This window comes from Arvicola amphibius, chromosome 5 (assembly GCF_903992535.2).
Source record: "Arvicola amphibius chromosome 5, mArvAmp1.2, whole genome shotgun sequence".
Classification (NCBI taxonomy): domain Eukaryota; kingdom Metazoa; phylum Chordata; class Mammalia; order Rodentia; family Cricetidae; genus Arvicola; species Arvicola amphibius.
In genome coordinates this window covers 5594067-5618060 of record NC_052051.1, presented here as the reverse complement: position 1 = coordinate 5618060, position 23994 = coordinate 5594067, and the positions used below count along the sequence as shown (strand labels likewise).

General features: G+C 52.3%; 1 protein-coding gene across 1 annotated transcript in view; it reads right to left on the bottom strand.

Moving 5' to 3' along the window:
• Positions 1-373: 373 nt before the first annotated feature.
• Positions 374-23994, bottom strand: part of Pmepa1 (prostate transmembrane protein, androgen induced 1) — a 50714-nt gene continuing 27093 nt past the window's right edge. The window contains exons 2-4 of the mRNA XM_038330177.1: positions 8402-8556; positions 2078-2128; positions 374-1835 (exon numbers count right to left, since the gene is read on the bottom strand). Coding sequence (XP_038186105.1) covers positions 1314-1835; positions 2078-2128; positions 8402-8556 — 728 coding nt within the window. The 3' untranslated portion in view covers positions 374-1313. The remainder of the gene's footprint in view (positions 1836-2077; positions 2129-8401; positions 8557-23994) is intronic.

Below are 23994 nucleotides of genomic sequence, written 5' to 3'. Positions count from 1 at the left end.
GGTGTTGGCGGCAGCCTTTCCTAACCCTTTTGGGCTTCCTGGGGGGACATGGGCGACTGTCCCTTCCCACCTTGGGTTGACTATTAATTGGCTTCTTGAAGTGAAAAATCAGTAAGGTGAGCATAGATTGTCTGAGGTCAAGCAGCTAACACCCTGGGCCTTTCCTACATGCCAGCAAAGACCTGCAAACACACCAGCCTTGGAACGCTGGTGCCCAAGCCCCTTCTGCAGGAAGTCAGCTGCTGGATCCCCACCACCACCACCCAGTACCAAATGCACGAAATAGTAGTTCTGGCTTTGGGGCACACCTTACCCCTTCCACTGAACCTTCACAGTTTTTATGTTTTGAGAGGAAGAAAAAAAATTACTAAGATTCCTTCGGTAACAGTTTATTTTCATATTGGGAAAGGCACCTGAAATCAGGTGTCTCTGTGGGGGCAGTCCTGACTCAGCTGTAACCCAGAGGGACAATGTGGGTCCCCCCTCGGCAGGAATGTGTAACTGCTCACAGCCGATCTGGACAGAAGCATTCGGCTGGCTTGCTGGCGCAGGACTCTGGGAAGCCTGCCTTTCTTGCACAGGGGGCCCCTCTGAGACCCGGAGGGGAACCTCCACCGCTCTGTTCAGACTGAACTCAACATTTCTCCTTCAAGTCTCAACACACTCTAGAAGTTTCCATCAAACAAGCACTGATATATTATATTAAAAAATAGTGCAAAATCTCAACATTTATATAAATAGCTCTAAACCCCTGCTTTGTAGGTTTTTTTCTTTACAAGGTAATACACACTTTCGGAGTTGGCACTCAAAAAATTGCCATTTTTTTTCTCTTCTAGTTCAGAAAACAACTTTTTTTTTAATAGGCCTCTTCTAGTACAAAAATACTCCTGCTCTCCCACATACAGTGTCTCTTATTTTATAGATATTTATATATATATAATATTGCAGATCTTAAACAAAGGTTTTGTGCAAATATGTCTTTAAAGTTAAGTGAAACCATCATAAACAACAAAAAAAAAAAAAGCATTCACGCACGGAGCTCAATTAAGAACAATGAAGAAAGACTAGTGGAGGATTTTCTCTTTTGCCTTCAAGACACAGCTCGACAAAGAAACGTGGTAATTTTTTGTTTTTTTTTTTGCAAGCTTTCTGAGCTTCTGCATTCAGACCACACAAAACATGTAAATATTTATACACATAGAGGAGAACTGGCACATGCCACAAGGCCTGTGTGTCCCCTGCCTTCCTCTCTCTTCTCTCTTAAGTGCAGAGTGTTTTTGCCGTTTTGCCTACAGGTGCCCCGGCTCCCACTCTTAGAGGGGGTGACCTTTTTGTTTTTCCTTCTCCTTGTTCTCCAGGGGGGCAATGTGAGGGTGATGGAGCCGGGTCCCCTCTAGCAGGGAGGGCGGCCCGTGACTCTGCTGGTGCTGGAAGGAGGACCCTGGGTAGTGACCGATGACCTCACTGTAGGTGGGGGGCGGCCCCTCCATGCGCCCACCACTGCCATAGCAGGTAGCGCTGATGCCCGAGTTACTGCTGGGGGGGCAAGGGCCTCCCAGCATGGTGCTGTCCATAAGGTCGCTGTCGAAGATGGTCCGATTGGGAGGTGCACGCACAGACTCTCGGTTCAGCTCCAGCTGTTGTTCAGGGTCCCGGAGCTGGAGGGTGCAGGGACCCTGGTAGGGTGGGGGCTCCTCCCCATCAGACAGTGAGATGGTAGGTGGCAGGGCAATCTCTTGCTGAAGGTAGGGGTAGGTGGGCTGGAAACGGCTCCGCTGGACGAAGGGGGGCACAGCCAGGCGGTCAGTGGGTCGAGGAGGGGCATAGACCTGCGGCTGGAGGAGGGAGTAAGGTCAGGGAAGGAGGCAGACTCAGATTGGATCCCCAGATTCAGAGACTGAGCTGTGGGCTCAGTAGGGGCTGCCCCAGGCAAACCCCTGGGAGCCCCTAAAACAGGGCCAGCTATAGATGCTGCTGGGGACCCCCCTGGAATCAGGGAGTGTGTGTGATCTTGGACAAGGGCCCAGCCTCTGAGTGCAAGGGGTACCACAGGAGGGAAGGTGGGGCTTGGTCTTACCTCTGACATTCCGGCCGACACCGTACTCTCTGAGGGCCACAGGCATCCTTCCTGTAGAGTGGAAAAGGGTACAGGGTCAGCCAGCAGTGGACAGAGCCCTTGACACAAGGTTCCACCCATCCTAGATGCAAACATTTCACCTGAAGTCTTGGGCTCACCCGCTTCTCATCCTCCACCCTCCCCACATCTGTGAGGGCAAGGACAAGTCCACCACGGCCTTCTTGGCTTCTCCCGCAGCTCCTGTTGCTGCCCTGTCAGGCTTTCCAAAGCACATCCACCATCTCTGAGGTGGTTTCCGCACTCAAAGCCTGCAGGCAGCTTTCTCCGGGCATTAGAGCAAATCTGTAATTGGCTTAGAAGGAAACCCAGCATGGCCTTCCCTTCCAGAACTGTTTGTTCCTGACAAGACCTTGCCCAAAATGTTTAGGTTCAGCGCCTGAACATGTGGATACATACATTTGGCTGGAGAGGTGAATGAATTTCATGTTGAATGTGACAATCACCTGACCCTCAGGGTACAACGGAAAGTGACAGGTGCCACCACTACCTCCCCAGCTCACAGAAATGCTAAGCACACGCTACAGGGCCTTTAGATTGTCTACGCCACTGCGGGACCAGTTTCCTGTGGATGTTCAGTGCCCAGGACTCTAGAGCAGTGGTTCTCAACCTGTGGGTTGCAACCCTTTCGGTGGGCCACACATCAGATATCCTACACATTAGATATTAGCACTACGATTCATTCAAAATTACAGTTATGAAGTAGCAGTGAAAATTATTTTATGGTTGAGGGTTACCACAACACATTAGGAACTGTGTTAAAGGGTCACAGCATTAGGAAGGTTGAGAACCACTGCTCTCGAGTCTTGAATATCTTTATCAATCAACAGACACGGAGTCATTTGTGTGATGACTGTCACTCACGAAGCTCATGTCCTCTGCTGTGGGATCTCAGGAGGGAATCTGAGTGTAACTCACTCAAGTGTAACTGTGACTCCTAGCCTGGGGAAAGGATACCTTAATTTCGATTTCATTGAGATCTACCTACAGAAATAATACACTCGAATACTCAAAGGCTACAATCTTGTCAAATACCGGCAGATATCCCATCATCACAAACCAGGTGGCGAACACACCCTTCCATCATTCTAACATGCTCAGGGCAGCTACTTCCTAGAGTTTGGGGAAGAAGTCCCTCCCCGAGCTGCAAAGGCTCGCAGTTTACCCAGTGGCCACTAGGCGGTTCCGGGGACCGCACCTGCAGGCAGAGATTATGTCTCTTTCCTATAGAGAATGGCCCTCGCTGCCTTTAAGTTGGACAAGCCAGACCCACAGGTGTCTCCTCCCAGCTCCCCCCTGCTGTCCTCACCCCACCCATTGGAGCCTCCCTCAGCTCTCCCTCCCATAAACAGTCTCCCAGTTCACTTGCCTGGGTACCTCTACGTTCTGGATGGTGAGGGCCTGAGCTAGCCTCCCAGGCCTGTCTTGCACACACTTAGGGAGATGGGAGCTGAGATTCTGACAGGCCTCACAGGCTGCACCCCCATGGTCCTGACTCTGCTCTGTCTCTGCTTGCCCCAAACACAGGGCCTACTCCTTCTTACCCACATCCTCCCCCAAATCTACTGAGATTCTTTTGCATTTCCTGCAGCTTTCGGGATGAGCGGTCAGCCCCAGCCACCCCCTGCCACTCCAGCAAACCACAGCCCTCACACGTGATTCCTGGCCTACAGCATGAGCGATGCATACCTCCCCTACCTCCCATCCCAGCTGCCCTGGCTAATTTTTACTGTCAGTCTGTCATGACCCAGAGTCACCTAGAAGGAGGAATCTCGAGTGAAAAACTGCCAGAATCAGCTGGTGAGAAACCGTCTTGACTGATGACTGAGGAGGGCCCAGCCCACTGTGGGCGACACCATCCTTGGGCACGCTGGCCTGAGCTATAGAAGAAAACTAGCTGAGCATGCGCTGGCCCCTCCTTGGTTTCTGCTTCAGGTTCCTGCCTGATTTCCTGTCTGACTTCCCTGAGTGATTGAACTGTGACCTGGAAGTGAAAACTGAAGAATCCCCCTTCCTCATCTAAAGCCTCCTTTGCACAATGTCTCGTCACGGCAACAGAAAAGCAGAGCCGAACACTGGCTCTTTCCCTTCCTGCACACCCACCGAGGCCTGTCTACATGTCTTCCTTTCTCTGCAAAGCGAAGCTGCAGCTGTGCTGGGAGGGGCTACTCTATCCCCATTGTGAGCATCTAGTGTGGGTCACTTACCCATCACTTCGTGTCCCCTAACCCTAGGGCTTCAGGCAGCCACTGTGGGGAGGAGGAGGACAGCCCAAGCCAGCAGTGACAAAGGTCCTTTCTTGCTCCTGACACTGGCTAGGGTGTGGGCTGCTGTTCTGTGATTACTTCTCAACTGGGTTGCCCCGGTTCACCACAGCTTCTCCATAGCCTCTCCCAGGACCTCCACAAAGCCAGAGTCTGCCTGCTATTTCTGCGAAGGGTCAGAATAGCATTTCTGTATGCATGAACTCTCAAAGGCTCTCAAAGGCTAACTAAAAACACTATATCAGAAAAAAATAAACTTGGAATAGTTTCTGCTTTGTTAAACCCTAATAACTTGCAGACACTAACAGGCAGGGTTGTGTGCCAATAAAATTTTATTCACAAATCCAGGTATACAGTCCTTGGGCCAGGCCAGCTGGTGAGGCCTGAAGATGCCCACCTGAGTCCAATTCCAGACTGAGAGCTACTACCTGCCCAGAAAGTCCCTTCAGGCTGCTTCTAGGCAGGAATCTGATGCTCCCCTCAGCTCCACAGTGACAACTGTTCCCTCCCTGTGGGCAAGTAATCACCATCAAATTCTGTGAAGCAAACCTCTGGCAGGTGGGAAGCTGGGACCTACCCTGATGCGGGCTGAGAAAGACCTGAATCTCTTCAAAGCTGGGTATGGATCTAGGCCTGAGCTCCCACTCTCGCTGACCCCTGTATCTGGTCTTACTATAGTTTTGCCTTTGGCCCCAGAACACAAACTCTTGGCAGGCTGGGCTCCATGGGGAACAGGAGACCAAGGCCAAGGGTTGATGAGACGATAAAAGCCTGGCTTCATCCTAGGCCCTAGCTGAGCTCCTGGTCTGAGGTTAACCTCGCTGACAAACCACACTCCCCAGGGGAGCCTCTGCTGAGGAGGGGGTACCTACAGCCAGTTGCAACGCAATAGGCACAGGCTGTGAGGGGTGAACAGGAAGTCAAGGTAGGGACCGGGTGTCTCAGTGGACACCTGAAGGACAGCCCACTGGTGGGTGCTTAGGAGTGGGCGTGCGCATCTCCCCTGCACCTGACCCTCATGCTGATAACCTGGGAAAAACACTCAGAGTGACGTGGTCAGTGTGAAGAGCAAGGGCAGGAAGCAGCTGAGGCCTTCAGCCAGGCAGGTCTGGGTTCTGCTGTTCTGCGCCTAGGAAGAGGTGACCTGCACATGGGCAGGTGTACTGAGATGTAGGAGGGGACCCCCAACTCCAAAGTCAGCGTGAAAAGTAGCCATTGCCAGAAACACCCAAGGGGCAAGGCCTGGAGAGGCGGGTGAGCCCAGTGTGACACACGGAGCCCAGGTAGACAATTGTACCTAGGTCTCTCTGGGAGGTCACAAGGCCTTGAGACACCTCAGACGCACTACGTCAGAAAGAGGGAGTCCCAGGGGAATGTCACCTACTGCTCCAAGCCTCCCCTGGGCTCCCTGTTTATGCAGCCAGGTGGCACTGGGGACAAAGTGAAGGAGACACTCTCCCTGTGGCCCAGTGACTGGGGGGGGGGGTAATGTCTTGTCTGTCTCAGCAGCTGAGCTCAGGTGTCTACGCAGAACAAGCTCCTCTCCCTCTGCCATCTGCTCCCAGTGCACCTCTGTTGTCGCAGATAACCACACCCCACAATGACGCTGCCGTGAAAGCTGTCTGGCCTTAGGCAAGTGCTCCACTTCTCTTGAGGCCCAGTTTCTCCTCTGTGAGGGAGTGAGTCCTGGACTTCACTCATGGCTGGTACTACTTGCCAGGCAGATGGCGGTGCCTGTTGCTAGGTGACAGAGATAACAAATGAGCCAGGTGAGCCAGGGCACCGCAGGCAGGATTCCTATACGGCAGGTGCCGGTTCTGCCCTCAGGATGTCTGTCACAGCTCTTGCCCCATGAACTGGTGACGTACTGAAACCGGGCCTGATGTAAGCGGAGATGCCCAAACCTGCCAGCGACGGCCCTGCCGTCTCGGGCGATGGCCAGTTCTGTCTTGGCTTAGCCCTTAGACTCTGGTTGCCTCTGCCAGCCTGGGACATCCCCCAAAACTGGGGCACTCTGCCCAGCATGGCTCATCTTGTCCCACCCTCCCAGCACCTGCTGAGCCATCCTGGAGACGACTGTCCCCACTGTCTCCTGGGATTATAGGCATGCTAGCTCCCTCCTACCACTGCCTGCCTGCCCAGAGAGCAGCGTCCTATCCTGCCTGCACTGTGAACCACAAAGGGGCTACGTCCCCCTTCCCCTCACTGTCACTGATGGTGAGCACCTGAGGGCAGGACAGAGGCTCCCAAAGGGGCCCCGATGTCACAGTCAAGAGGGCAAGTGCCACCCACAGGAGACAACTACTCTGGCAGTGGCTCTGGAGTCCAGTGGGATGCTGTTGGGTCCAGGAAGTCCCTGAGGCTCACAGTACTAATCAGTACTAATGCATAAGCTTGTGTCAGCCAGGGTCCCCTCAGGTACAATATGACTGTTCTCAGTATGGCAGAGGATGGTTCTAGGATCACCAGAAGTAGCAAGACCAGTTTTGCTCAAGCGCTTCATGAGTGTGTGTGCGCGCGCGTGCGCACGTGTGTGTGTGTGTGTGTGTGTGTGTGTACACACTTGTTTGCATAGAGACCAAGTAGCCCTTCTGGGTACACTAAGTTACTCTAGTGACTGACTGCTCCTGTCAGGATGTAAATAAATGAACCGCAACTAGTTACCCAATGTCACTCAGGCTAACAAGGGCTTGGGACACACGGGGGTGCTGGCTTCTTGGGCTCTGAGGAAGGCTGAGCTCCAAGACCCTGAACTCCGACCCCAAGGCGAGCTGTACTTGGTCCTCCCTCCCTCTCAGGAGTGCCATGTCTCCAGCTATAAAACTGGACCTCAGCCGGGCGGTGGTAGCGCACGCCTTTAATCCCAGCACTCGGGAGGCAGAGGCAGGCGGATCTCTGAGTTCGAGGCCAGCCTGGTCTACAAGAGCTAATTCCAGGACAGACTCTAGAAACTACAGGGAAACCCTGTCTCGAAAATAAAAAAAAAAAAAAAAAAAAAAAAAAAAAAACTGGACCTCAGAGCGCTCCCTTACAGCTCTCACCCACAGCGTCCCCCAGAGCCGCAAGTCCCTTATGTGGCATCCCTGCCTGTGCATGATCTTCTGCCATCCACAGCCCTGGGATGGTCCTGGCTACCTCCTGTGCCAGGGGAGCTTGGGCACACAGGGAACCCTCAGCAGAGAGTTGGCGGGTGAGGAGGTGTCACGTGGATGAGGTAGCCTTCCAGCCAGAGAAGCCTGGTTTACTGTGCCAAGCCTGAATTACCCAGGAGGTGCCTTTCCTGGCTCATCACACCTGAGGAGCCAGATGAGACTCAGGCCCCGAAAGAGGCCTCTTGGGTGTCCAGTTGCTTCCATGGCCTCCCAAGGCACTTGGACTCCACAGCCCAAGTACTGGTGGCTGGCATGTTGAGGAAAGGACAGGACTGCCACCTCCTTCTATCTAGGTCACAGCCACAAGACTGGGGGCATCCTTCCCACACCTCTGTCCTGGTGGGCACCCAGTCAAGCACCAGCTGTCCCTTTGCTCTGTCTTCATCTGGCTTCTCTTCATCTGGAAGGCCTGACCTGTCTCTATACACCCTAGCTGTCTCCCATCTCTCTGCTCCCCACAGCCCTGTCTATAACCATGGAGGTTAAGATGCCTTGCACAGTGGAGCTCCTCAGAGAGGCTCTGGGGAGCCCACAGAATTGTACCTGACACTTCCTGCTCCCTCTGGGAATACAGCAGAAGCCTCTTGGCTGCTGTTGTCCCCCGGGACTGCTGGGCACTCAGGCTCAGGCTCAGCTTCACGTCTGCCCCGAAGGTGCACATTCCTTCAGCCCAGACCTTCAGTCACCGGTGGGCCCCAGAGCATGATGCAGAGCTGGATCCACCTAGCAGTTCCTATTCTATGACGGGAGGAGGCCAGGGGTACCTGAGACACCTAAGCAGGGTACGGTGGTTGTTCGCTCAGTGCTCAATGCAGCTAAAAACCCAGGCTGCAACCCCAAAAGTCACTTACTGAGGACATTCCGTCGTCTCTCCTCCTGGCCTGGCTGTGCCGGCTGATGAAGGAGCGGGCCGATAGCTTGTAGTGGTTCAGCAGGCATGTGATCACCACCACCATTACCATCATCACCACCACGATGACCACTATCTGCACGAACTCCAGCTCCGCTGTGGGGCAGAGAGATACAGCAGACTTTAGGACCAGCTGGCCTCCAAAGGCTCCCATCAACGAAGTAAGGCTGAGAACTCAGGCCCAGGGAAGACTGCTCAGAGACCCTGTCCAGAAAGTGGCCTGGCACCAACCACGGACATGCATGAAGACACAGTCTCAGTCCTCAGAGATGCGAAGCATGGTCAGGGTCTCAGAAAGGAACGTGTGTTTTAGATCCCTCGTAGCCAGGGTCCTTGGTGTGGGGAAGAGGGGGCTCATGAGGGCCAAGGGAATACTGGGTAAAATGTGAACAGAAGCAAGGGCAATGCAGAGCATGCACACACACAAGTCAGTCCAGTGCAGGGCTCTCCTGCATACTACAGAGCACACACACACACACACACACACACACACACACACACACAAGGTCAGTCCAGTGCAGGGCTCTCTCCTGCATACTACAGAGCATACACACACACACACACACACACACACACACACACACACACACACACAAGGTCAGTCCAGTGCAGGGCTCTCCAGTATGCTAGCAACACTCACATACCCCAGCAAGCAACGTTTCAACCTTCCCACCCACAAAACAACAGGCCAGTGCTCTTACACACCCCAGCCCTCCCTGCCACCAACATTCCAAATTGCCTGCATATCCCAAAATAACATCCCAAGACTCCTACACACCAACTCCCCACCAACTTCCCACCCTCCTACACACCCCCAAACAGCCCAATATTCCAACCCTCCAACATTTCTCCATTTCCCAAATAACAGCCTAGTGTTTCTATGTCAACATTCTCCCATACTAACACCCAAGCCCCTAAACACCCCAAATCACCCCAAGGTTCTTCATCTCAACTTTCCAACCCTTCTACGCTTCTCCAAACAACAGCCTAGGGTATGTACATCCTGTACACTCCACAAACACCCCAGCCCTTTCATACCCCTCAAAACAGCCCTCTACTCATGCCCACGCATCTACCCAGCCCACCACTCCTGCCCACGCATCTACACAGCCCACCACTCCTACCCACGCATCTACACAGCCCACCACTCCTGCCCACGCATCTACACAGCCCACCACTCCTGCCCACGCATCTACACAGCCCACCACTCCTGCCCACGCATCTACACAGCCCACCACTCCTGCCCACGCATCTACACAGCCCACCACTCCTGCCCACGCATCTACACAGCTGAACATTCCCACATGCACCCCAACACCACACCGCAATACTCTGACACTCAGCAAATACCTCAGTAAGCCAATGGGCTGACCCTGCTTCACACCTCAAAGACACCCCAGGAAACACAAGACAGTTCACACACAATACACAGCCACACAGATAACCTGTAAGCACACACATCACACAGCCACACAAACGATACCCCATAGTTCCACACACCACACAGGGTCATGGGTAGAGACTCCTAGCGAAGACACAGCTCAGATTAAGATCTTCATTTGTTTTCCTTCCTGTTTTCGGTTTTGGTTTATCTCTTCCCAGAAAGAGGAAAAGCCCTCAGGTACTGGGAAGGGAAGAAGCTTTTTTGACATGTTTAAGTGAGCGGTTCTGCTAAGTCTGGTGGCCGAGACTCAGCAGCTGGCTGCAGCTGTGCCAGCAGAGCGCCCCCCCTCCTCCCCGCCCAGCAACAGGCAGGATGCTAGGAGCACCGCAGGACATTGGAGTTGGCAGACCACGGTCAACCCTGAAGGCCCTGCTGGAGGTGGTGGGAGCACTCCCCAATGCAAAAGACGGAAGGGACCCCAAGGCAACAAGTTCAGTTGCAAGGGTAACTCAGTTCTGTGCTGACCAGAGACAGGAACTGAGGAGGAGGGGCTAAAAGCCACCATATGCCCAAACCTCAAACTAGCAGGATCAATCCTCTCCCACGCCTTCCTCATTACCCTGAGCAGGAGAGCCAACAGCACACTCGAGGTGGGCACTTTACTGTGAAGCTCACAGGCCCTCTCAGTCTCCCACTGTCCCAGGCTATCCCCTCAGTCCCAGCCTCAGTCTCCCACTGTCCCAGGTTATCCCCTCAGTCCCAGTCAGTCCCCAGAATACCTGCTCCCCACACCCCACAGCTGCTCAGCAGACCCGCAGGTCCGCCATACCACGGGCCACTGCGGGTGCTACGGCAATCATCTAGGCAGGACCCACTCCGCTACTGACAGTGTGAAGCTGAGACTGGCCCTGACGTTAAGCGTTTTCTCAGGCCCCATGGAAGGGCAGAACCCTAAGCTGAAACGCAGAGCCGTGACGGAGATGATCACAATTCCAAGTGGCCACAGCTGGGATTCCAACCCAAGCTGGGTTCAGCTGGAGCTTCTGAACTAGGCCCATTCTTACCTCACCCTGGAGGATCCAGGTGGGGGTACGGAGAAGAGGGTTCTGTTGGGGTTCACCCATGCCTCAAATATGGACCCCCTCTAGTGGTCCCTACAGAGCCCAAATACGGTCATGGTGAGGAAGGCCAGGTCACTGCAAGAGAGGCGGGGCCAGGGCTAGGCAGCTAGGCCTGAATGTGCTGGGCACTCAGGTCTGGCTGAACCCAGGATAAAGCCATGCATTCAAGGGACACAGGGCCTGCTTTGTGCAACACCCACACTCCCCCAAAAGGCCCTCAACCCCTCCCCCCTCAACTCTGTGCACTCCTCACCCTGGCCTGAGACACCCCTTCTGGCTGTCTCCGGGACTTCTGCCCACATCAGGCCAAAAAGGGCCAGAGCGGAGAGATGTAGGCAGCCTTTGTTCCTGCCCTCTGGCAGCCCGAGGGACGGGACAGGCTTCTACACTCCTTCTGGGGTGGTCTGGGGCTCTGGGAAGGCTGGTGGGACAGGAGCTGAGGCAGCAGGGCTGGCAGAATCTGACAGGATGCGTGGACAATGGACGAGGCCCCTGCAGGACCAGCTGGGTTTGACAAGTCTGGGTCCCTATGTCCATAAAGTGGGAGAACTGCTCCCCAAAGTGAAGGGAGGACTCTGTGCACACACGTGACCACCTGGTTCCATGACTACCAACTTTAAGCAAGACCCAGACCCAGAAAACTCAGATAATCCAGGAGAAGCATGAATCAAAAACAAGAATCCGAGTCCATGGGGATGTCTATAGCAAGGGCTTGTGTTAGATGTGGCTGGCCACTGGGCAGGACAGGAAATGCCTTCAGCAGGGCAGGGTGCCCAGCACCCTCCAAAGCGAAGTAGGGTGTTGGGTTAGGAAGAGAGAAGAGTCCTGGTACTCAGGACACAGACAAACACAACTGGGGAGAAGGCAGCTTCCTCAATTCACAGGGGCCCAGTACAGCCAGACACATCCCTGGCAAGGCCAGACAGAGAAGCAAAACCGCAACGTCCGGATCACATTGCCCGTAGCAGAGCTGAGAATGCACTCTCTAGATTAAAAGTGAAGTAAAACCAGGCACAGTCTCTCACGTCGCTCATTCCAGTACTTGAGAGGGTGAGGCAGGAGGATTGACACCAGGTCAAGGGCAGCCTCATCTCCACTGGTGCACAGGCTTGCCAGTAAGTAAGAAAAGGAAACCAGCGACACCCTAGCACGCCCATCAAACTTTCAGGCAGGCGTGGAAGAAGGAAGACCTCCCCAGCTGGTCCCTGATGCTGACAAGGCTAGCCTTGGCTACACGAGAACCTGTCTCAAAAGGAGACAAACCGGGCGTAGTGGTGCACACTTTTAATCCCAGCACGGGCCCGAGCTTGCATTTGTGCCAAGGAAGCTGTGCTTCAGTTCCGGCTGGTTAAGGTAAAGGTGGCATCCTTTCTGATAACATTTTTGTGCCTACTCTAGATGGTTAGATGGCAGACTATATGTAGTATATAGAGAAGGAATTGGGTTTGAATTCCAGCCTACAGCTCCTTCGCAATGCAAACTGGGGGTGAGAAGCAAATGGGTCCAACCACCTGGTCTCAGGGTAGATGCGCTGCCCCCAGCCTTCCAGTTGAGAGTGGAGCACAGAGGGGGCTGGGCAGATCCCACCGGCTCCTGCTAGCCTTTGCTGCAAGCCTGCCCCTGGGTCCCTCAGGGGAGGGTAGCAGCCTCCTTCCCAGTTAACAAGCAGCCAGCACCGGCCCTGTCTGGCCTCCAGGCCGCACACACGGAGGAATTAGGAATTGGCACCGTCTGAAATTTATGAAAATCTAATCTCGTTAGGCCCGCCTAGAGGAGACCCGGCAGGCGGCCTCATTGTCATTCCGAGGAGCCCCAGTCGCTGGGGTTCCAGCCACTCCATCAACATCCCCCCCCCCACTGCCTGTTGTATTTGAATATGAACTGGCTCCCCCATGCCCTTGAATTCAAGTAAAATTAGACCAGACGTCCAAGGACTAGCTTTGCCTTCTCTTGGGTGCCGTTTCAAACACCCCCACCCCCGAAATAAGGTGCGCTTATTTCTTAGTGTAAGAACTTTCGTGATTTTTTTTTTTTAAATTGCTTTTCCTCTGAAGGATTGGGGAGCAGGCATCAGGTTCTGTCACATTTTCTGGCTGTCAGGACAGACTGCCAGGCTCTGCTAGGTACCTAGCTCTGGCCAAGTGATCTCGAATGGGTGACACCTCCCAACCCCCTGCAATTTCAAAATCACTGCCACACTGACAGCAAAAGGAAAAGACACATCTGGAGGGTTAGGAGGGGCCTTTCGTTCTTGGTAGCCTTCTTGGTTGTTGTTTTGTTTTTCTCCCTCCTAAGACAGGGTCTCACTGCGTAGGCTCAGGCTGTTCTGTAACTTACTAAGTAGACCAGGCTGACTTCCAAAACTCAGAGAGATCTACCTGCCTCTGCTTCCCAAGTGCTGGAGTTAAGGGCCTGCACCACACACCTGGGTTGCTTTGAGACAGGTTCTTAGGTAGCCAAGGCTAGCCTCTGACTCAATATATAGCCAAGTACATTTTTGACCTTCTGATCCCTGCCTCTACCTCTCACTGAGGTTACAGACACCAAACCAGACATAAGAAATGAGTACCATACTCCAAAATCCTGGCTTTAGCAATCCTGACGGATGATGTTCGAATTCAGTCTCTGCTATCCGCGTCTCCTGATGCCCTGCTCTAGGACTCTCTCCTTTGACACCTGTTTTCTGTTGCTAGGCAGCAGCCACCATGTCCCCATCAGGACCCTTGCCGCGTCTAGGAATTTTTTTTAAACACTAACAAGCTTGTTCCCATGAGTACTTTCTGGTTTTTGGTCAAAGGCCAGCACCTCAGAGAGGTGTCCCCAGGGCACACTACCTGAAACAGTCCTTTGCACCCAAATCTGAGGACCCTATCCCTTTGGTTCTTCTGGTTTATTTTTCTCTGTAGCATTCACCTAGAATTTTCTATATGACCCAATAGTTCACACCTTGCCCCCCTCTAGAATACTGGTCTGAGCTTATTAGCTCTCTGTGGTGTTCACAATATACAGAAGAGTGCATATAACATATGTGTTCAATCAATGCACACATGTTCCCTCCCGTGAAAGGGTTGGCAGTTGAGAGTGAAACCGCCAGGGAGCCAGATGACCATCCCCCAACAGCAGCCAAGGCAGCATGGGAAGCATGGCCAAGGGGCCCGGGACACCGACCAGAGGTCACCGAAGAGGTTGAGCCCACGTTAGCTTTAGAAGCCAAGGGCTGGGAGATGGTTCATTTGTCAAGCCGAGAACCAGTCCAAACTGTGAAAAGCCAGGCACACCACCACACCTGAAATCCCAGCACTGATCCCTAGCACTCACCACCAGCTAGCCTCGGATAACTAAGAAGCCAGGGTCCCAGTGAGAGACCCTGCCTCAAAAACTCCCGAGAAACAATCCCAAAGGTTGGGTGACCTCTGGCCTCTATACCTGAGCTAACACCCCTGTATTGCATGCGCAATGTATTGTTAAAAATGAAGGTAAAAGTCTCCTACACAGATAGATACCACTTTGAAGGGACATAGGGATCAGCAGGTACACACAAAATGACCATTATGGGGACCCAGAATACACCCTGCCCCCCACAACAAAAGGGACCGTCCCTGAAAAGTATCTGTACCCTGATAAGCCTCTCCGCCGACACAGCAATCCAAATCAGACCAAGTCAAACCGAATTAGAAAAAGCCCAGGTTTAATGGGTAAAAAGCTCCCAGATGATTCCCCTCCTCATCCCCGGCCCAGAGAGTCTCGAGAAGGGGAAGAGAGACCAAAACACCATGTGTCTGTTTTCTGGGGCCCAGTTTAAATACCCTATGGAAGTGGGATTGAGGTGGAGTTTCCCCCAGAACATCCCAGACCCTTTGGGTATGCGGATGCTAGGGGTCGGGGTGCAGCTTCCACCAGAACATCCTGTACCCTCTGGGTATGCGGATGCCAGGGGCTGGGCTGGAGCTTCCACCAGAACATCCCAGACCCTTTGGGTATGCGGATGCCAGGGGCTGGGTTGGAGCTTCCACCAGAACATCCCAGACCCTTTGGGTATGCGGATGCCAGGGGCTGGGTTGGAGCTTCCCCCAGAACATCCCAGACCCTTTGGGTATGCGGATGCCAGGGACTGGGTTGGAGCTTCCCCCAGAACATCCCAGACCCTTTGGGTATGCGGATGCCAGGGGCTGGGTTGGAGCTTCCACCAGAAGAGTCCCTCCATGGAAACACTTCTGCAAATGACAGCTATGAACACATTTTTATGTTTATAGCAAAAAGACAGGGGAAAATTAAGAAACACGTCCATTTCCAAAGTAACCTAACTTCATCTCTCTGCTGAGACTGTCACTCATGTGTGACAAGGACTGTTGAGGGCAATGTCTGGGATTGAAGGTGAGAGAGGTTGGCTGCTGCACCTGCGCACACCCTCGGCAAGGCAGGAAGGGGCACCGGGCACCCCTGGCTTCCCAAAGGTGCACTCAGACAGTCAGCTCATCAATTCCTTAGGCCTCCCCTCTTTATCTGGTCATATCGCATCACCTGTGATAGCCAACGGTCGACGGCCTAGCCAACACAGGGAGGATTCCAGAGACTTATGATATATATTATACATTAAGAATATATATATATATATATATATATATATATATATATTCCACCCACTCACCCATGTTTACATCTGTCTGTCTGTCCATCATCCACCCATCCATCTACCCAGGCTCTCATCCACTCTCCATCTTTTCCTTGCTGGAGTCAAGACTGGCATTTTGGGCCCTAAGAAGCTCTATTCCCAGATCCTGATACCTACACATCCCTGCACCTCCTTGACAGGCTCAGTCTGTTCCTCAACTAGACTGTGACTGGGGAGCCCTAGGCTACCCCTCGTCTGGGCAGAAATCTTAAAATGGTCAGGCACACCTCCACTCTGCGATCCCTTCAGCCAGAGCCCAGCAGGGAGTGGACAGCAAAAGTTGCACAGGGGCCTGCTACTGAAAGAGGGGACGCTGACAGGCGCTTGAGAGCCACAGAGTGGAGGCACGGCCAGCTCTACACTGCCAGCCGAGTCTTGCTCGCTTCTCTTCTGACTTGGACGGCCAGGGAGAGGTGGGCTGTCTTCTTCCTCAGTGGCAGAGGGCGTGGTCCAGGTTCCCCACTAACTGCAGAGAAACAGAGACCCAAACACAGGCCTCCGCGAAGCTGCTGAAGCACGGGGGAGGCAGCCACGCAGAAGGCCAGCAGTGAGCACCAAGCGAGATCTTAGGTGCATGCGAGGAACGGGCCTGTGAAATAAGGAGTCCCAGGAAGGTGACAGGCCTGTCGAATCACTTGAGAGCCTTGTGATTAAATGCTGCTTCAAAAGGGGAAGGCAAAGCCGCACCTTTTATCTTCCTTGCTATTACCCAAATGGAAAGAAGTAATGGGCTTTTTTTCTATTGTCACCGGCATCGAACGTCTTTAAACACCCGCTGTCAGCACAGCGTCAATCCTGTTCTTGAGTTATTGGCAGGGCAGAGAGAATTCATAGTGAGAGAGCGCCTCCATCCCCGTGTCTGGGGCTGTACCCAAAAGATATTTAAAATAGGTCAGGTGAACCTGGTTCATTGGGCAAAGGCTGATGATGAGCACACTGGCACCGGCTGTTAAAAATCAAGATTGCTCACAACCTTTCAGCCCCACAATTCCAACTTCCACAGTGGCATCCAACAGAATTAACAGGAGTCCCCTGCTGATAGCATATATGAGTGTGTCAGTGTGTGTTGGGGGTCACACTGCATGGACTATTTCTGAAGTGAATAGCTAGATGTCATCCCAATGTCACCAAACAAACCTGGTAGACACCATTATTACAGGATTCCATGGCGCTAGTGAAAAGATGGTATCTGTCTGTCTGAGGGTCACTCAGTAAGATATCTGGGGCTTGACAGTCCCCACCATGGGGGTGCTCTGTATACTGAGGGGTGCTGAGCAGGGTTCCTGGATTTTGCCCACCCACTAGATGCTACAGGCCTGATCACCTTCCTGATGACATCTACATGTGGTTCCAGATGCTTCCAGATGTGCCCTGGGCACAGGTCATTCTAGCTGAGACAGGCTCACAAGACTGCCAAGGGAAAGAGGCAGCTACGGTTGGACAGAAAGAAAGGGACACATGACAGAGACTCATTTTACAGAAAAATAAAAAAGATTAAAAACTGAATTAAGAATGGCAGTTTCTGCAAGAGCAAGACTGTTTTTATCTTCTGCATTTCTCCATTTTTTTGCATTAGTGTGTGTGTGTGTGTGTGTGTGTGTGTGTGTGTATGTGTGTGTGCACGCGCGCATGCGTGCAGGTAACCTTGGAATCTAGAGGTGTTGGGTCTAGTTACAGGCAGTTGTGAGCCACCCGACACAGGTGTTGGGAATCAAACTTGGGTCCACTGAAAGACCAGAGCCCACTTTTAACCGCTAAGCCATCTTCAAGTCTCGTGTCTGGCTTCTTTGATGTGGGCTTAGGAGACTGAATTCACGTTCTCATACTTCCCTCTGGGCATCTTTTAAGGCCCTTTTAAGGGAAGCATTCACAATTTATTTATCTTTCGAGACAGGGTCTCACTTTGTAGATCAGGCTGACCTCAAACTTACAGAGATCCACCTGCCTCCCAAGTGCTGGAATTGAAGGCCCATGCACCGTGCCTGTCTACATACATCATTTTAAGACATCTTAATGGCTTTACTCAAAAGATCCTCTGTAAGTAGCCCGTGTCTGTTTGTGTATGTCAGTTTCTGAGCGTTGACCAACAGCAGAACGCACGATGCCCTCGCCCCGGGAGGTGCCTGTGTTCCCTGAAAACCAACATGCATTTTTCTCAATTACTGATCTTCAAGGGCCTGGCATTTCCTGACATACATCGGGACTTCAGCATCCAGGAGAAAGGAAGTGAGCCAGAGCTCTGTTTTTAAGGCTTTGGAACAAGAGGCTCAGTTCTGAAGTCGGGGCACAATGAAGTATGTATTGAACCCCTTCTCAATGGCTCCTCATTCAGTCCCAAGGGCCTCATTGATGCCTGCTGAGTGCAGAGGAGCCAAGGGTCAGCTGGGAGGAGTTTCGGTTCTCACTCAGGAGTGGCCCTACCTCTCAGGACCATGGAGGGGCAACTTCAGCCGGTGCTTGATACTGTGATTTACAGGCTCCTCCTCTGTAATAGGATTCCCCAAGCACCTTCTCCATAAGGTGCGGTGATAATGGGATCAACAACTATATATAAAGTGTGATGTTGCTGTGCTTGCAGGGGACCCAAGTTCAGCACCCAGAACCCACTTGGGATGGTTCACAACCACCTCTAACTCCAGCTCCAAGGGGACTGGACACCCTCTTCTGACCTCCTATGGTACTCACACACATATACAGAGATACACACACACACACACACACACACACACACACACACAACACATGGGCAGATAAACTTCTTTAAAGTGCAAGAATGGAGTTCTACATGTTGCTATATGTGATAAGATCAGCTGCTCAATGAGGGCCACTGGGAAGCAGGACTAACACACCTACTTGCCAGAGGGTCTGCCCAATGAAGGCAAGCCCTTGAGGTCCACCAGTTATCACTTGCAGCCTCCTGATGGCTTCACACCTCTCCTGCAGTCTGGGTCACCCTCTTCCTGCTGACTGGCTCATGCTGTTCTGACAGCCACTTCCTTGTTTTTGGTTTTTGTTTCCCCTGGCAACTTTAAACTCTTCCGTGAAGGGCTTAATTTTGTGACCACCACCTGTTCCATCTGCTAGGACTTCTAAGAAAATGGTTAAGCCAGGAGTGACAGCCCCTTGGCCTGTCTGGTGGCCTCTGTTCGTGGTGCCATTCTGTCAGCATGGAATCTGGTACAGCAGGCACCCACAACTGGCAGGAGCCTGGCAAGCCTGAAATGTGAAGAGAACATCTCATTGCCCCTCAAGACCCAGTACTGGCTGCCCAAGAGCCAGTTCCTACGACCACTATGGCACAAAACCAGACCACGACAAAGAGACTCCTGGAGTCCCCGTTACCAGTCTCTCTTCTGTGTTGGAGGCTATAGTAATGCTTGAAGGTCAAGGTGAGCATGGCCAGTCAAGTAGCAAGGACCTGCCACCTAGGAGCCCTGTAGGGACTCACAGACTACAGTTGCATTCATCTGGTGTGACCCCGGAGGACCTCACCTTCAAGGGCTTGTTTTCAAGTATGAACACTTTCCACCTTTGACTCCTTTTAAAGAGAAAATTGTATGACATTTCATTTAGTGGGGGTGGCAGGGTGCATATGGGGAGGCCAGAGGACAACCTGCACGAGTAGGCTCTCTCTTCCCACCTTGTGGGTCCCAGGGATTTAATTCGGTTCGTGTCAGGTTTGGTAGCAGGTACCTTTACCTGCTGAACCATCTCACCCACCCTGGAAACTTCCTTTGTACGTTAGAGAATATTAGGAATCTCTGGGCACATAGGGATATAAAGCAAGTGTATGAATCAAACATTTATTGCTAATAAATCACAAAGAGATTTATTTAAAAATCATTCTTTGGCATATATACAATTTTGCTATCAATCAAGTATGAAAGCAATTTGCGTAGTAATGAGATGGGCATGCTTATTTATTTTATATAAAGAATTAAATCCTGGGTGAATATCTGGTCCTGGAGGATGGAACATCTTTCTGGAGGTGACTGACGTTTTGATTTTGTAACAGTGAACACTGAGAAGATAGACGTGTATGGATATATACTATAAAACGGTAGGCAGATATTTGGGACCGTTGTTGAAATTATTGAAAGTCCTGTCCTAATTCCAAATCAGAATTCATTAAATGACTATTTTTCCTTTATAGAGAAACTTGACGTCTGGAAAGTGGGCTCCACGGTTAAGAAGACTGTTTGTTGCTCTTCCAGAGGGCTGGGGTTCAGTTCCTAGCACTGGTATCAGGTGACTCAAAACTGTCTATAACTCCAGTTCCAGAGGATGTGATATTATCTTTTGGTCTACACACACACACACACACACACACACACACAAATAGAACACATACATACACACAGACAAAACACTCATACACATAAAATAAAAATAAATATTTTAAATCTTAATACAATCCAATGCAAAGATATACTAACTTGATAAATGCTGAGGAACAATGGTAAGGAAATATTGGAAGTCTTTGTTTCCCATAACTAAGCTATCCTGTTTCAATGAGAGAACACAGTATGTTCAGCAGAACACTGCAACTCATGACACATGATGCTCGCAGATCTGAACTGAGGCATTTGCAGGCAGTGTCCACTGGCAACGTGGGGCACGAGGGCCAGCCCTGTGCAAAGTAAGTCAGGGCCACGGTAAGACCCAGTGGGGGGCAACACGGACAAGCACTGAGTGACCCCCGAGGATCATTGTGCTCTGACTGGGTTAATTTTATTCAGAAACCCGTTCCCGTTGCCAGATTTTTCACAACCCCCAAATCCAGTTACGCAGCCTCACATGGAGTGATGACCCACAGTTTATGAAGCTGTGGCTTCCCAACCTCCAGTTCCCACGACCAAAGAGTGCTCCCCTCATCCAGTTGGCGTGAGAATCCCACAGGAAAACCGACTGCAGGCTGCCTGGCTCACAAAAAGCCTACAAGACACAGTTTACTGCTGGAAAAGGAGACCATGTAACATCATGCAACCCTGTCTCCCCAACATTTGTACACTGGGTCCACCCCCACCAGGTGTACTGGGAGGTGGGACTACAGTGTTCCTAAGGATGGGACCCTGATCCCAGGGAGCTCAGGGCTCCTCTCCCTGCCTCTCCTCGTCTGTACAAACTGGAAGTCAGTCCTCGCCTGGACCCGAATGTGACGGTTGTTAGCACCTCTGTTCTCAAGACCTCGAGAAGATCCTTGTCTGTTGTCTGAGTCACACAGTCCCCAACGTATTGGTCTAGTGGCCTGAGGTGACCGGTGCACTGTGTAGACAGAAATATGGCCATCAGCTGGGCTGTGGACGCAGGAGTCCCTGCATCAAAGAGGTAGACAGACACAAGCCAGGGGCACGCACCTCCCAGGGACAGGGCACACCAGCAACCCGCTTCAGTCTGCATGTACAGATGCAGAGAACTATCTTACAAGAAAGACATCCTCCTGTTGACAGGTCTGTCACTCTTCTGGGTAGCGCTAACCTGCTGCCAGGCCCAGGCTCCAGGGCACAGGGACTCCATGTGTCAAGCCCCAACGTCCCAGCTGGGTTCACTTGTGCTTAGATTCATTTGGACACACAGTCGGTGATCTGCAATCTCCTACATCTACTGACAGCATTAAGAGTGTAACAGGCAGGTGGAGTGTCACCGTCACTTCACACGGCTGTGCCTTTGACTTCTGGTCACTTCATGTTAGGGAGAAAAAGTCTTGAGACTTGTCAGGGCAAGTGGTGGCGCATACCCGTAATCCCAGCACTGGGGAGATAGAAGCAGGTAGATCTCTTTGCAAGGCCAGCCTGGTCTGCAAAGTGAGTTCCAGGACAGTCAGAGCTGTTACACAGAGAAACCCTGTCTTGAAAAACAAAAAACAAACAACTTGGAGACTTAGAGAAGCTTGTCCATGGGTCACACGGTTTAAAGGGGACACAGGAGCTTGGTGGTACAGTCACATGATCTGTAAGTGAGCATGTGACCGGTGAGATGAGGCATTTTGCCAGCTGCCCCACAGTGATTACTCTCAGGCCAGCCTCGACCCCAGCTTTTCCCCACCTTCATTGTCGAAGGGTCCCCTGAAACAGTGTAGGTTATACGCTGGAGGACTGGTGCCTACAGGAAGAAGTGTGGCTAGGCTGTCGGGCTGGAGATGCCCGACACAGAGCACAGAGCACACGGAAGGGTTTCCAGAGTCTATGAGTCCATCCCTCCCGGAGCCGCTCTGTCCGCTTAGGTCGGTCTGGGATATAAACTTGTGGGACCCTCCTCCACACCTCCAACTGTCTGTGTCTCTTCCTGTTCCTTTCCAGGCAACTTGCAAAGCCAACCCCAAGAAGGAAGTGCACAGTCTCCCAACTGCCCGCAACTTGGGGCCTCTTACAGCCCCAGCTTCTGTTTCCTTTCCACACAACTCCATAAGCAGGAAGTTCCCATCCCAGGAAGGGCAAGGCTCTGTCTGCCTGGTGTCTCCAAGGAAAGGGGGGGAAGCTGCAGAGATGCCTTCCTCTGCGATGGGGTGGGGGCAGGTGGCACACCTCTGGGTACGAATGCAGACACAGGTACCACCCACTCTAGGGACTGTGAGCAGCGCTCTGCCCCACTGCCTAGGACATCACAGGGAGCTACTGTTATCAACCTCCTGAGTGGCTTGTGGAGCACCCAAGCTAGGACTCATGTCCCAGCCATCCCAACACCAGCTGATACCCAGCAGGAAAATGGACTCCAGCATTAGGTAACAGCTAGCAGCTTGACTGACCAGGAGGGGACACGAGTGACTAAGACGTTAGCTACATGTTTATGACCTGTGGTGGCTGGTACAGGACAGGTAAATTCAGTTTACAGGACAATGGCCGGAATGCGCAGCAAGTAAGAAACAGTCGACAGAAACTAAGAACTAAAATACTCCATCTCAGGACTGACCCACGAGGGCTCAGCAATGGTGGTGGAGGTGACCTCTCCTGATCTCAGGATTCAGAGCTGTGGGTCCAACCACAAGGAGATTCCACCATACATCCCACACCCCATCATGGCTTCCAGCTCCATTCCAAAGATGGGTGCTGGGGGCTGGGATGAGGTCCCTGGATATAATATTCCAGACTCTTTGTAGGGAGCTGGGGTGATGCTTTTGACCAAACGAGGCCAGGGCTGTGGAGACCTTGCAGATCCCGTCTCAAGAGCAAAGGCGTCTTTCTCTGTCACCCCCATTCGCCCCATTCCCTCCCCCAACTATTCCTACTCCAGCAACTATGGCAGTTTTTAACAACCACGGTGGGATTGTTGATGACTGGCCACAGCACATTAAAACCCTGGAAGATGCCCCCTCCATCACGGCACCTCTCAGTTTCTTTACTGCCCACACTCTTGCCCTGTTGGCCTGCTTGTTGCCCCTACCCCAGGACCTTTGTTTGTGGTTTTGCCTGCTAAGAGCACCTTCACTGAGTCTCTCGGCCCAGCTACGCCCTTGATCCTCACCTCTCTGAGTCAATGGAGGCCTGCTTTGGTTAGAAGGGAATCCAATGTCTGTTCTGGGGTTTCTCAATATCTGCCCGCCCCGCTTCCTGGTCCACAGGGCAGCTGAACCTCTTGGCTTCCTGAAGGACTGCTAAATAACCGGAGAGTAGCCAGCACCAGGAGCTTCATAGGCAACAGCTCACCTGACAGCCATAATTATCTTTATCCCTCTGCCTTCCTGGTTCCTGGTGTTCGTGTACCGCCTGCCAGGAGTCGCTCTGAGAGAGCCCCAATCCGTCTCACCTGCACTGCACCCACGGAGCTGAGCCCCAAAAGCTAGGAGTGATTTTGACATTAAGGGCTCCACCTCCAAAGTCCCTGCACCAGAAGCCCAGAAGGGTACACAGTGCTAGGTTGGGGGATAGGGAGGGGGTGTTAGTAAGGAGTTAAAGGTCTTTCAAAAGCACTGATCACCAAAGCAGAGGCTTCCATTCACCCCAAGCCCCACGGAAGCTTTCTCCGCAGCCAACAGTCGGGCGCAAACTAGGCACCTTCCACAGTGAAGGGTCAGATAAGTGCCCCGCAGTCACCACCCTGGAATACTACTCAGCAATTAAAAGGAACCAGCTGCAGCTTCACCTGGCAACCCGGGTAAACCTCCAGGGAATTACGCGGAGTGAGAAAAGCAATCTCCAAGAGCTATACACCGTATGATCCCATTTATGTAACATCCTTGAAATGACAAAATTATAGAGCTGGGGAGCAGATTAGACGCTGGGAGGCGAGGAGGAGGCGTGTGTGGCTATAAAGGGAAGGACGCACAGTCTCCGGGACGGGACTGTTGTGGGGCTCAACGGTGGCGGCGACACAAATCTGCACGAGATTAAAGGACACAGAGGAAACGCACACAGCTCAAA